Source organism: Lynx canadensis, chromosome B4 (assembly GCF_007474595.2).
Source record: "Lynx canadensis isolate LIC74 chromosome B4, mLynCan4.pri.v2, whole genome shotgun sequence".
In the NCBI taxonomy this organism is placed as follows: domain Eukaryota; kingdom Metazoa; phylum Chordata; class Mammalia; order Carnivora; family Felidae; genus Lynx; species Lynx canadensis.
Window position 1 is genome coordinate 95,139,372 of NC_044309.1, and position 14,458 is coordinate 95,153,829.

A 14,458-nucleotide genomic window follows, 5' to 3' on the forward strand; every position below is an offset into this window, starting at 1 on the left:
AAAAAAAAAATCAAAATTCCTCTCTGTTGGTAAAGTGGCACAAGTAAGAGGTAGAAAGTTACCAGAAATCCCAAGGAGGACATTGTACTACATTCCATGACAGTGAAGCATAAGTCACTCATCTGACCTAACCAGCCCTCAGAGGCAGTAACCAGGAAAACACATCACATATTAGAATTCTTGCCAATGTCCCGATAGGGAATCAAGAGTGAATTGACTCATTTGATACCTAAATTAACCAAAATCTGGAATTATTCAAAAAATGCTTCTCTGAAATAGTTTTATTTCATCTTTTTAGCAAAGAATTTTAGGCCATATAGAAAGCATCCTTGGATTCTTTAAAAAGTCATGCCAAGAAAGTCCATCAAGATAAAAATCCTACACAGGATTTTTTTTCAACATCAATAATCACATTGTTGAGAGTAAGTATATAAACCTTAAATTTCCTTTAAAACTTCTTCAAGTGACTCCATAGTCCTTAAGGCAACTGTCTCTAGTTTTTAAAAATTGTTAGATTTCTCTTGTTAGTCCTTATCTAGGACTAAGAACTGGGTGGAAATTAATTCAATTTTTGTTTCCCCGTAGAGAGATCATTCATAAATAATGGCCTCAGCCCTGCTCGATTGATAAGATTATAATCCTCTCCCCAGACCAAAGACTGCTAGAAAAAGATGCTAGACCTTGGGCGTTGCTACCCAATGTTTTTCTCAAGAACCTGGTCTACATTTGGCTCACTAAAAGTATTTGTTGGAAGAATTAATGAATAAACAAGGGAATGAATGAAGAATCAACATTGCAAGATAATACTATACCTCAATTACTGCCAGTCCAAACGCAATTCCAATTACTATGAGAATATGTTTTGCAACTACGTCTTTTATCAAAGAAATGCATGGCTGTTAAAAAACAAAACATAAGAAGTTACCTTGAATCAAAACTTGGACCTCACTTTGATTAAGATATTTGCCCATTGGGTTGACTTTTTACATTACTACTGAGGAACACACTCAACCAAGAGGAATTGGATTATATCACTCTGCCCCTCCACACTCCTCAAAAGATTGTTAACTGTGGTTTGTTCATACATTAGAAAGCACCAAGAAGTAAACTTTTGCTTCAACTGTCTCGTTGCTAAATCTAGGGATCTTTAGGCATAAATAATAATTTTATCCTAACTTCCAATTTTTCATTTTAGAGTTATTATCACTCTGACTGTGTATTTTTTAGGCTTGTAATCTGTAGCAAAGAGTTCCCTAGTTGGGGTTTCAGCTAACAAATTTTCATTTTTAGAACAAGGTATTTTAAAAAAATCCCTTAATAATATATATCAGGGTTATTTTTACTTTAAAAAGGAAAAAAAAATATTATGTCCACTATTTTGTCCTTACTTTAGATAAAAAAGAGAATTTAGAAAGCTGCTTATCTGCCACATTTATTGAATTTATTCAAGCTAGCATGCAATTTCAAGCTTATAACATTTCAGACCAAACCTAAAAATTCCAACAATTTTAAATTATATGGCTAATTTTCAAAATGGAAAAATACTACATAATGTAATAGTGGTATTATCCATATTGCCAGAAAATATGTCACTATCCCTATGATAGTTATATATGCACAAAGGGCTAACAAAACATTGCTCTGGTTAATAAAATAAGAGTTCTCCGTAAAAATGAGTAAAACATTCTTTTCCCTCTCATTCTTGAATGTAATTGGTTTCTCCATTCACATCTGATCCAAAGTGGTAAACATTAGAGTAAATTATTATGTCTTTTAGGGTTAACTATGAGATTAATGATCTTATCTGAGTCACATTTATTATATTTGAGGAGCTTTCTCCCTCTTTCCCTTCCAGATAACCAGGTTATCTTGGCAAAAGGGAGAGGACAAAAAAAAAAAAAAAAGAAATGTGAATTATGGCCATTCCAGATTTCTTATTTTTCCAGACTTCTTGCAAACTACAGAAGTTTGCAAGTACAGATGGAAGTATTTTATGAATTTATGACCCTCCTTTTGGGAAACTAGTGCAGCTATCAGCCTATCTTCAGCTGAATTATGTGTGAATTTGAAGGGAATGTCAATTACTTTTTAGGATAATGCTAGAGCTTTGCAAAATCTATCCTGAGGAATAACATCTTTGAGTTGAATCTTAAACAGATAACAACTGCAACTGAATTTACTAAGTTCCTCATTATCCGAAGTAGAAACTGCACTCATTTACACCATATTTATTTCCCCCCTTCCTTGCAGATACTGCAGCACTAAATTAGGAGTATAAAAAGTAAAAATAAAACTGTTTAGTGATACTACTTGGACAATTAAGAAAAAACATGGTAGCTCTGTAGTCTGGTAGATAACTTCTCCACATGAATTATTTTAAATATTGGTAATAGCAATTTTCCTTTAGAAAAAAGTCTCCTTATTTTGATTGGATTAGTAAAAAGGGATGTGATAGCAGGAGAGAAATTTCCCCTGAGATGCTTTCTATTTCCTAATATGTAACTAACCTTAGTAGCCATTACTAAGCCAATGGCAAAATCAAACTAATCTTCAGGTATTACAGAAATTAATTCATTGGATTATAATAGCTTTAACATATCCCTCTGCCAACTAGATTATGATCTCCCAGAGGGTCCAGAAGTATGTGTGATTTTAGCAAGGGTCTGTCTGAGACATAGTGGGCACTGAAGAATAACAGCAACTACATTAAACATTAATATTAATTATCATTTTTGTATGCATTCCTCCCAGGCAGAAGGAACAATTTATGTAAAGCCCTCTGGTAAGAGACAGATATCATATCCTCTAGGATACCTTGAACCCTGAAGACTGAGTTAGACAGAGTTCCATAATACCTCGTGCCTGCCCCTATCTAAGAATTACCAATAATTCATTTGATTGAAGTTGCCTAATTATCTCTCTCTTTTCACTATTTGAACATCAGTTCCATGAGTGCAGACATTGTGCCTGTCAAGAATGGATTTCCAGTGGCCAATAGAAGGTCTGGAGAATCGGAGGGAGTCAATATTAATTGATGAATTAAGCAATAATAAGAAATTGATATCCATATATTGATGTTTACAAGTGACACAAATGTGACATTTACAACACATAAAAGATAAACCCAGCTTTTTCAATATACTTTCAATGTCTGAGGCAACTTCTCAACTGGAGCAAAAATTAGGCAGATTTTTTGATAACATTTAGTATCCAGAGCCCAACCCCGGAAGGGCAGGTCTACGCAATTACTTGAGAAAAGGAACATTTCATAAGAAAAAGAGGTCTTTATTTGATAACTAAAGTGAAAATATAGATTTCCAGGATTTATGTTAAAATAGGAAAAAAAAAGAGAAGAATAATGATTAAGGTCACCAAAGAAAGGACATGATAAACTTTCATCAGTTAGCTTGTACTTTCATTCTCCTTGCAGTGGGATGTTTCTTTGATCTATTAAAGTTGACTTCAAATGATATCAGGCTCAGAAAAAAATGAACTAATTTCACTTTTTTATATCTGCTTTTATCTTTAAATAGGATTTATTTTTTATTTGGGAAATTCCTGGGACTTTTATATCATGATTCCTATTGTAATCACTGCAATTTAATTTTTCTATAGAGACTTTCATTGTGAAAAAAAATTAATGGAACCACTTACTGTATCAAATTTGATTTGTCCTCACCTGTTTGTAAACATATTTGCCATCATACAATGTACAAGAAGAATCTGATGGACTTGGACATGCACATGACTTGGAATTCTGTTGAAAATTATTTCCCCAGTCGGCAGGTCCATTGACCAAACCACAGCATTTAAACTGTTGGATGAAAAATAGATATAAATAGCTATCATTAAAGAAGATAAAAATGTTGTCAATACACTGAATCATATTCCTCTAAAACTATTATTAAGATGTTTCTTATACTAAAATATCATCTAAATCACCTCACCAACTTCTCTGAATGTAGAAGCAAAAATACAGGAATCTTCCATTTTGACTTTAATATTAATGAACGAAAAATAGGGTTGCAGATGCATAAGTCTCAGGAAGTCGGAGAAAAGATGAAAAACCCACCTAGTTTTAAATGACAAAAGAGAGGGGCAGAATCAAATCTATGTATCCTAGATTTTGGGAAAGAAGCTCCAAAGAGTTCATGAGAGAGTCAAGGTCTCTTTAAAGAACTTTTGCCCAAAAGAGATGAGAGGTTTTAAAAAAATGATATTTCCATCTTTGATCTTTGATCATTTTTGGAGGAGAGGAGGAAAAGAGTGAGAGGCTTCTCAAAGGACAAAGTGGCTTAGCAGGCTTCCCATAAGTCTGAATTTAACATGGACATATGCAAAATGGGGGAGGGGTGCAAATGAAGGATGAAACTCTTAGGATAATGTCAAGGAAGTTTAAGGCCCAGAATATACTGAAACACTTAGAGAATTTGTGGTCGTGTTTTGGGAAGAAAAACAAGGAAACCAAAAGCCCAATGACTCAGAGTATATGGCACATCATATTATTAGATGAAAGAGAAAAATAACTGTCCCTCATCTTGTCCTATTTGCTCTTCATGAAGAGCATGTCCTTTTCATGTTCTATTCTTCATGTACTATTCAACTCTTCATGAAGAAAGGTAGAAAAAAAAATTGCCGAAGAAAACAGAACCAAGAGTACATTGTTTTCTAGGCTCAGATGCATTGTAATGCCAGGATATTGAGAAAACCTTCACTTCCTCACTGGGTGACCCACATTACTTAACCTCTCCGTGCTACAGTTTTTTCATCTGCAAAAATGCAGATAATAGTAGTTGTTCCCAATAGTATGTAAGTTGTAGATTTGTTGTAAAGATAAAAATGGGAAAATTGATGTGAAGATTTGAAGTGCTTAACCCAGTGCCTGACTTGTAGGAAGTACTCAGTATATGTTAGGTATTATTGCTGTTGTTTCTATTTTGCAGTGGTTGTTGTTTCCATGATGCTCTCACATGAACATGATCTGTTCAACACTGATATCAATAATTTAGATAAATATTTGGAAAGTACCTTTTCAACTCTGTAGTTGATGTAGAGCTGAGAGTGATGGTTAACACATTGAACACTGGAATCAAGTTCCAAAGTTAGTTCAAACAATGGACTCAAACCAACAAGTTCAACAGAGGCAGATATAAAGCCTTGGACTTTGGCTCAAAGACTTAATTGCACAAATATATGACTCATCAGCCATCCATATGACAAAAAGCTAAAGATTTCAGCTGGTCCCAAGGTCAATCCATATTAGCAAAGAGGGCAATCTTGAAATAGCCTCCTTTCTTGTCTTCCTATCATGTCCACGATAGACATGATTAATTGCGCATGCTTTCTGATTAAATAATCTAGAATAATATTAATTTATATAGAGACCTAGATCAAAAAAGAGAAAGTCCCATTGTATGCACTCACAAATCAGTCCATATTTTGAATACAATATACTCAGGATTCCTCAGGGAAGCCTAGAAACAGAAGACAGGGTAGGAGGTAGAAAGGCTAAACTTGGTATGATATCTGGTCACCAGATCAGTTGTGAGCCAAGTTGAAGAAAAAGTTGGTCAAAACTTGTTGAAAGTGTTATAAAAGCTGAATGAACAAGGCACTGTGCACGGAATAATACAACAACCTCTAGACAAATAGTCATCACCAAGAATCCGAGAGGGGCACATTCCATTAGTATGTTAGCAGAGAGTTCATGTGAGAATTCCCTGAAATTCAAAGAGAAAACCACTTAGTGTCTACAATTTTTGTTGTGTGGTGGGGCCCCAGGTCATCCAGCCAGAGTTTGGTGTAGGACTCTTTATCCTAATCCTATCTGTTACTAAAAGGGAAAAACCCTGGTGGAAGAAAGAAAGAAAGAAAGAAAGAAAGAAAGAAAGAAAGAAAGAAAGAAAGAAAGAAAGAAAGAAAGAAAGAAAGAAAGAAAGACTCAAAATGGACATTAAGAAAGAACTATAGTACTGTGAAACAGGAAGCTTCAGGCATAGGATTAGTGTACAAGAACAGAAGTAATTCAGAAGCATGCTACAACACACAGAACATTTAGAATCCCATGGTTGGCACTGAGATCTTGGATATCAGAAACAATGTGCAGCAAAGATGATTCAGGACCCAATCCAGAGATCCAGTGGATACCTACAGTACATTTTGTCTTAGGCCAACCACCTGGGAGGATCAAGGATGCTCAGTCCCACCCAGGGAAAGAATTGGGTTGCTTAAATCATTCCTGCTTTAAACCTGGATTGGTCTGGGCTCTAGAGTAGGATGCTAGAGGGGAGGGGATCAAGAAATGCAGCTATGGGGAAGCCGGGAAAAGCACAACACAGAGGAAGTGAAGCAGGGACTGACTCCTATCACGTTTCAGCTCTTGGAAATGATGCTTTCAGCAGAATTTTTACAAGCTGGAGTCTATTCAAACAGGAACTGGGGAATGCTCTGGAATAAAAAGTCATCTGATAAATAGTTCAAGAAACCAAGGATGTTTCAACTTGAAAAGCAAAGCTTTTTACAAGTCATACAACAGCCATTGTCAAAGAAGTTGCAATGTGCTAAAGCATCAGTAGATTTTCTTTTCCTTCTAAAACTCCAGAAGGAACAACTAGATGATGTAAACCCTAGGGAAGCAGATTTTGTTTCAAATTAAGAGAAAACATGCTAATCATCAGACGTGGACATAAATGGGATGGGATGGCAAAAATTGGGGCACTTTCAATTCTTCAATTTTTAAAAAAAATTTTTGTTAACATTTATTCATTTTTGAGAGTGAGAGAGACAGAGCATGAGCAGGGGAGGGGCAGAGAGAGAGGGAGACACAGAATCAGAAGCAGGCTCCAGGCTCCGAGCTGTCAGCACAGAGCCTGACGTGGGGCTCGAACTCACAGACTGTGAGATCATGACCGGACGCTCAACTGACTGAGCCACCCAGGCACCCCAACAATTCTTCAATATTTAATGAGAGACTAGATGAACATAAATATAAAATACTCCAATCAATGGATCATGTTAAATGAATCATGTCAAGTCATGTCAAGTCAAATGCCCTAAATGTCCAGCTCTCCTCTAAGATTCTGAGAATTCTATATGTGAAATGAATCTTCCATGTAGCTAATATGATTTGAACTCCGAACAAAGAAGGTGTGATTAGGAGTTTCACAAAGCAATTTTTTAGACACACCTTAAAGCATGTGTCATATTTGAAAAGAAAGAGAAAAGGAGTAAGTAATTTCTAAGATAAGGTAGGGAATGATACCAAGTCAGGAAGGCAGAATTATGTAAGGGAGCCTGAGTAGACAAACCTGACTGGACTAGGGTGGTTTTGTGTTATTTTGTTTGATGGGGTAGTGCTTACTAACGTTAAAATATTAAGAGCCAGAGAATGTAACACCTTCAACATCTGCCCAAGTTTTGACTATACCCTAATGACAGAGAAGCAGTTTCAATAACTAAAGAAGGGAGGGGTTGATATGCCAGTTTAAAAAATTAACTAGTCAGACAGCTGAGTTCAAATTCCAATCCCATTACTTGTTAGCTGTCAGACCTCTCTAAGCCCTAACCTACTTATCTGTAAAATAGGGATAGTAAAGATAATATTATCCATCTCAAAGAGTTGTCTTAAGAATGAAATGAGCTACCAAAGGTAAAGTCTAGTTAACACTAAATAGCAATAAATGATAGGTACAATTATTTTTATGACAGAGGGGCAGATATGGAGGCAGAGAGAGAGAGAGAGAGAGAGAGAGACTCTCAAAATGCTCCAAACACACTACCCTACTAAATGGTAAATATGAAAACAACTATTGATTTGGCTCAACTGAGGCTTAATTGATCATAAAGATTTCTTAATCTCTGTCCTTCTAAACTGCTTCAAAACCTCATAAGCTGGAAACAGAGTTAGAAATATTCTTGGATTTTTACTATTGCAGAGTGACAGAATAATCAGTTGAAATCTGCAAAGTAGAGACATGTTTTAACGTTAAATAATATCTTTAAAAATTAGGTAAACACGAAACCTATGGCAAACTACCCAGATGACCTACAAATTCAAATTACCTCTTCTTGAAATTCAGCCAGGGCTTTCTGGAATGCTTTGGCATCATTATCTGCTGCTTCCAAAAGCTTTACATTTTCATAGAGAGTCTCATTCAGAATGCGCTCGGACTGAAAATTGAAAAGCATTGTTAAATTATTCATGCCAGAAAATACTATTTTGATTTTTCAGACTTTTCCAAAATCATCATACGTCATGTGTACGCACCTCAGATTTGAAAGTAGCTCCTAAGATGCCTGCTGCTACTTGCAGAAGCAGGATCAAAAGCAAGCCTATGAAAAACTGGAAAAAGAAAGAAATGGAACACATATTATCTCCAGGGCATTCAGTGACATCTTGGGACATTTGAGCATGGCGTTTCTTTCTCCAGTTGGGATCATATTACTGTTGGAATAATAACTGTGTTCTTCATTTATTCTACCCTTCGCCTCAAAAAGCCAATTTGGGGGCCATTAGTGGTCAGAAACATTTGCTTCAGACACCAATCAAGCAGTGTTTAAAACAAAAATGTATGGATAGGATTGTAGACATCAGTGTGATGTTGAGTGGAGGGAAGTTTGAAAACTTAGATACAGTTACTTGTGTATTATCTTTCTCCTCTTTCTTCATCAAACACAAACTCACACAAACTTTAAAGCAAATTTCAGAAGTGACTTCAAAACAAGTTTTCTACCGCTACCAAAATCACCCGGAGTCTTGTTATAAATGTAGACTCCTGAAACCTGTCTCAGGTCTACTGAATCATAACTTTAAAGAATGCGGTCCACAGATTAGGTTTTCTCTTTTTAAAACCAGCTCCTTGAGTAATTAAATTCCCCCAAACTGCAAATGAGACCTATTGATCAAAAAGTAACCACTAGGGATACTATTAAAGTCCTGCTAAAGCTCTGTCTCTACCTTCTCTCTTAATAAACAAACAGTTAACAAATATCTTTTCAGGGACACACACAATACTTATTTTATTAGAGGAACAAGCTTAAATGAGTTCTGTAAACTCTAATGTTAGATTTTATTTAACAAATACGTCTTGGTCTTTATCTAATATTTTTCTACACCCATTTATCATTCTATTGTACATGTGAAAAGTAAATGTCTGTGGGTTATCCCAACCCAATCCATCCTCCTTGAAGCTTTCTAAGTAGCAAATTTGATTACTTCAGTCCCTTATAATTTTGTTACCGTGGGATATGATTTGGTGCCGTCCACATTCAGACCCATCTCCCATCATTTACTGAAAGCGGCCTCTGCCTGCCACGCTCCAGCCATACCCAAGGCCTTGTAATTCTCTAAATGTGCCAGCATTGTCCTGCCAGGCTCTCTCCCTGGAAAGCCCATCACGCCCTCACCCACACAGCCACCTTATTCCCTTCTGCTCCTAGTTTGAAAATTCTCTCCTCTACTCTTGCCCTCCTCTTCTTGGACCATTCACACTTGTAGCTAATAATTTGCGTGTCAGTCTTCCCTAATGTCTTAACGTCTATGTCTTTTAGCACAGTATCTGGCACACAGCACATACTCAGTAAGAGTGAATGAATGAATGAATGAATGGATGAATAAATGAAACTTCTCAGGGTACCTCTAATCTAAGCTAAAAATAGTACTCTCTATAATCAAACTCTTTAAACAAAAGTTAAAGTTTCATCAATCTTGGCAAGTTCTCTTGACAGACAACGGGGATGGGAGATAATCCTCCCAAGTCTGAAGACTGAGTATTTTGATTTGTCTGGAGAACTCACCAAAAGAAGCATGCAGCGGCTTTCTTTCACGGCACCACAGCATCCCAGGAAACCCAGAATCATGATGACAGAACCCACAGCAATCAAGATATTCACTGAAACATAGGGGTTAGTGCTAGAATCCCCAGGGCTGAGAATCTGAAAATAAGAAAGGAAATTAATGACAGAAAATCCCTTTCTTTGGTGTTTGTTTTTCAACAAATATCCATTGAGTACTTAGTATGTGCCTGACCCTATTCTAGAACCTTGAGATACTTCAGTGATCTAAACAAGCAAAAATCCTTGCCCTTGAGGAGCTTACAATCTATTGAGGTGTTACTTATCTGAATAACATTTCCAACTTCCATGTGGTATGGAAGAAATATAATAGGCTTTTAAAATACCAATTATTTTTAAAAGCTTAGGACAAGTACTTTCACCCATGATGTGATCTTTGGTTTGCATGTTTTGTGTTTTATATGTAAGAGTAGCATTGCAAAGCATGCATTTTTATGCCAATTTAATTATCTAAATTAGAAAGGCAAATTTCTCAAACTACTGACAGACGCGACAATATGAATGAATTTCAAAAAACATTGTGGTGAGCTAAATAAGCCATATTCAAAACTGTACAATTCCATTTATATGACATCCAAGAACAGGTAACTCAGAAATCACAGTGGTGCTTGACTTTGAGCGAGGTAGGAAGGAAAGATGGAACTGACAGCAAAGGGATAGGAGTGAACATCTCTAGGTTTATAAAAATGCTTTGCATACTGACTGCAATGGTGATTACACAGGTCTATATATTTACCAAGACAAACAAAAACATTTAAACTAAGAAAATAGGGTCACCTGGGTGGCATCTGACTCTTGATTTCAGCTCAGGTCATCATCTCATGGTTCATGAGTTCGCGTCCCACTTTGGGCTCCACAGCTGACAGCACAGAGCCTGCTTGGGATGCTCTCTATCCCCCTTTCTTTCTCTCTGCTGTTCGCACACTTGTGCACTCTCTCTTTCTCTCTCTCTCTCTCTCAAAATAAATCAATCAACTTTTTTTAAAAGTTTGAAAAAAAACTAAGAAAATAAGTATAGTTCTTGATATTCCATATAATTCTATCTCCTTGTTCCCAGAAAGTATAGTCTGCAGAGTCTTCCAGAAACTCTTTATTTTGCTTGTTAAGTAATGGGATATTGAAGAAAATGTCCTAGAGCTCTTTATGTTGCTTGGGCTACCCATCTTCTGTAATTCAGTTCTTCTCTCCAGCAACACACATACTGTCCTTCGTCACCTTCATCATACCCTGCCTCAATCTACCACTTGTCCTCTAGATATATCACAATCAAAAAGTGAAGCCTTGTGCCTGTGTTATACGTGAGTACTCCATGTGGCCCATCTGTCTTGTATGATCTCTATCTACTGGGCTATTTCCAAGTGGAACACTACTTGTTAGACTAACTCAGAGACTCTGCCTCCTAGAATCTGCTGCACAGCATGTAAGTTAGCTACCTTAACAGGAAATACAAAACAACAACAACAACAACAAAAAACAAAAACAAAAAACTACTGATAATGATGCATACATTTTTAAAGACTTTAAAAATCAACTCATACCCTAGAGGAAACCTTCATTCAATGATCAGTGGAAAGTAATGTGTTGAAATTGTAAAAGCAGTAAAACAAAGATTTATATTCTAGTCAGGGTCCTTATATATAACTTAGTTTATTATTTATCCCTGGAATAGTCAACTAACCCTGCTGGGCCCCAGTTTCCCATTTATAAAGGAAATTGGGTCAGCCTCTGTGGTATCTAAGGCCTCTTTGTCTCTAAAAGTCTATGCTTACAGACAATGTTTCAACTTACAGATTTAGAAAGCTTGGTTATGTCCCAAAGACTTTTTTTTTTCAGGTTTTTTATTTGTTTGATTTTTGTTTGCTTGCTCATATTGGAGCTAAGAAATCAGTTTTGTTAATAAACGTGCATGACATCTGGGTCAAAATAGATAATGACAAGAAAAGGAAAGGAAAGGGAAGGGAAGGGAAGGGAAGGGAAGGGAAGGGAAGGGAAGAAAAGAGAAAAGAAAAGAAAAGAAAAGAAAAGAAAAGAAAAGAAAAGAAAAGAAAAGAAAAGAAAAGAAAAAAGAAGGCCAGCATTAGGAAATCCACTCTACCCCCTCACCATCAAATACCCCTTCACTAGAATGTCGTGGCTGGTGCAGGCAAAACTTAAGGCTTCTGAGAGGAATAACTCACTGTCTGAGTTATCAGAACTCTGCTTAGATAGGCCAGATATAGAAATAACAGGTCAAATATCTACAAGTGTGATGGATGGTGCAACCAGCATTTATTCAGCAGGTAGTGAAGTACTTCCCTAAGACTGGTCTGGGCAGGGTGACCCCCTGCCAGGTACTACTGGCCAGAAAGCAGTGTGTTGGATGCCTGGAGGTCACTGTTTCAAGTCCAGCTACACAAGTGGCTATTCTTTTTCAGGCAAGAAATGGAAATCTGAGTTTAGCTGTTTGTTCCAGGAGAGGCACAGCAGAGTTTTAAAAGCTGTCTTGGATGAACAGTGTCTGTGTGTATTAGGACAAGGGGAGAATTTCTAATGGCTGAACCTTGATCTTTGGATTATAAGGGATCTCCTGGGACAAGAATGACTGTCCATAGGCTTTTTTCCCTGAGGAAAAACAAAGTGTCCTTATGAGAGAGACATTTTTAGCACAAAGAGATACGCTAGAGGTTGTGCACAAAGACCTCCCTGACATTCTTCCTTTCTGTGTTTACGCTCATGCTTTTCCTTCTAAAACTGTTGCCTTTGTTTTTCCACTGCTAAATTCGGTTTTTTGCAGTCTTGATTCTTTGTCACTGACTGCAGATAAAGACAAATCAAGCCAGTTTCACAGAAGTCAAGCTGGTTAATGATGTCCTGGCAGATAAGGACTTTTATTCAGGGCCTGAGGCTGACAGAACGCAAGAGTAAAAATGTAACCGAAGATGCTGCCTAGCTCTAGTAATTCATTCGTGTCCCCGGATGTGGAGTCCCACCCTCTCAAGGACAGCAGTTTTTCTCTTAATACATTCAATGTGTGGAATTTCTTAACAGACTAAACACCAAATTTGTTTACCAGAAGCACTTGGGGGAAAGAAAATGTTCCCACATCAACCAGAAATAAAATAACATAAATAAAATACAGGCTGCACACATATCTTAAAAAGGCCAAAGCACCCTCTCAATAGGTGGCTGTTTAATCTCTGTGCTTAATTATGAGTTCCAAAGTCAGACATCCACTTCTAGATAGCAGAGATTCAGCGCATCTTCAAATACCCTTCTAGCGTTCAAACCCAGAGCCCAAGCCCACCAGGAAGCCACAGTTAACATTTACCAGTATAAAAAAATACATCAAGTCTGGATGGACTAGGGTATTATCAACTAGTTGCTACACCTGTCTCCCACCCAATTTCTTCATCATGGGTAGGCACAGAATGAGGAAGCAGCTGTCACTGTGATTCCCTAGGTTCTCTAAGGGTAGAAAGCAAATTTTAAAAAGAGAAGACAGAGAATGAAGGAAGGGAGGAGGGGAGGGAGGAAAGGAAGGGGCAGAAAAGTCACCCAGTTTAGGAAAGGAATCAGAACAGATGTTAATTTGTTTTCAGTCTTTCTTACAACGAGGCTGTCTCCAAAGGCATTCAGCTTAATCATGATGTAATAAGTTTTTACAGAAAATACATTACTTTAATTGCTGGCTTAATATATCTTAATGATTATCAACTAAGAATCAAAATTCCTCTTACAGAGAGAAATTTTATTTGGGCAAATAAATACCTTGAAAGGGCGCTAGCAGTAGAAGATGTGATCCTGAATACTGGCAAGAGCCCAGACAACAAAGAACAAGGGGACTACGGTGCATACGGTTAAGAACAATAATTTAGGAATTTTGTGAGGGTTGGGTGGAGGGAGTGCTCCTGAGAAGAAGGGAGAGAGGAAAATGGGAGCAGGAGAGCCAGGAAACAATGCCAGGTATTATGCCGGGGAAAACCAAGAGAACGGCCCTACACGCCCTCCCCTTTTCTCCCACACACTCTCTTTCCACCTTCACAAATGTGTGCGTGGTATGGAACAGAAACAGCACACGTGCAGTCGAAAGACTGGAGCCAAAATTGACTCTATGAACTAAGCTTCCTCCAGACCCGTGGAGATCTTGGTAAGAGCTTTGCCACAGGGCGTGGAATGGTGCATGGTGAAGGAAAGAGGCTCGTGCTAATCTTATCTAGAGAGGAAGAAGCTGGACACCCCCAGCCAGCTGCTGAGTCACACTAGTGTGACCAGCTTCTTACTGCTATAAGGAGTTACCCTCAATTCCAGTTGATGCAGGAATTGCCAACCATCGTGGTACCTGTTGCCTTTAAAACACAGATCCAGATTCTTCTTCTCCAAGAGAACTTCTCACCTTCTTTACTTTTGGACCAGCCCCCCACCTTGGGATCCGCCAAATGATTGTCAATACCTCGTATCGCAAAATTTGTTCTTGATGTGGAGGAATGGTAGTCTGTACCCTCCAGCCACACTTCAGCCTGGCCTATGCAAATAACAAAGGAGGCTGATTTCCATTTTGGCCCCTTCAACCCCCACTTTCACGGCAATCTCCCTATCTTTGGCATAACACCTCTCCCTTCTCCAGAAG

At 37.5% G+C, this 14,458-nt stretch overlaps 1 protein-coding gene across 2 annotated transcripts in view; it reads right to left on the minus strand.

Moving 5' to 3' along the window:
* The window catches only part of TSPAN8 (tetraspanin 8), a 43,635-nt gene that overhangs the window by 15,790 nt on the left and 13,387 nt on the right, over positions 1-14,458 (minus strand). For both annotated transcript variants that reach the window (XM_030323230.1, XM_030323229.1), the window contains exons 3-7: positions 9,796-9,933; positions 8,267-8,341; positions 8,062-8,169; positions 3,680-3,814; positions 813-896 (exon numbers count right to left, since the gene is read on the minus strand). In XM_030323230.1, the coding sequence (XP_030179090.1) occupies positions 813-896; positions 3,680-3,814; positions 8,062-8,169; positions 8,267-8,341; positions 9,796-9,933 (540 nt within the window). The remainder of the gene's footprint in view (positions 1-812; positions 897-3,679; positions 3,815-8,061; positions 8,170-8,266; positions 8,342-9,795; positions 9,934-14,458) is intronic.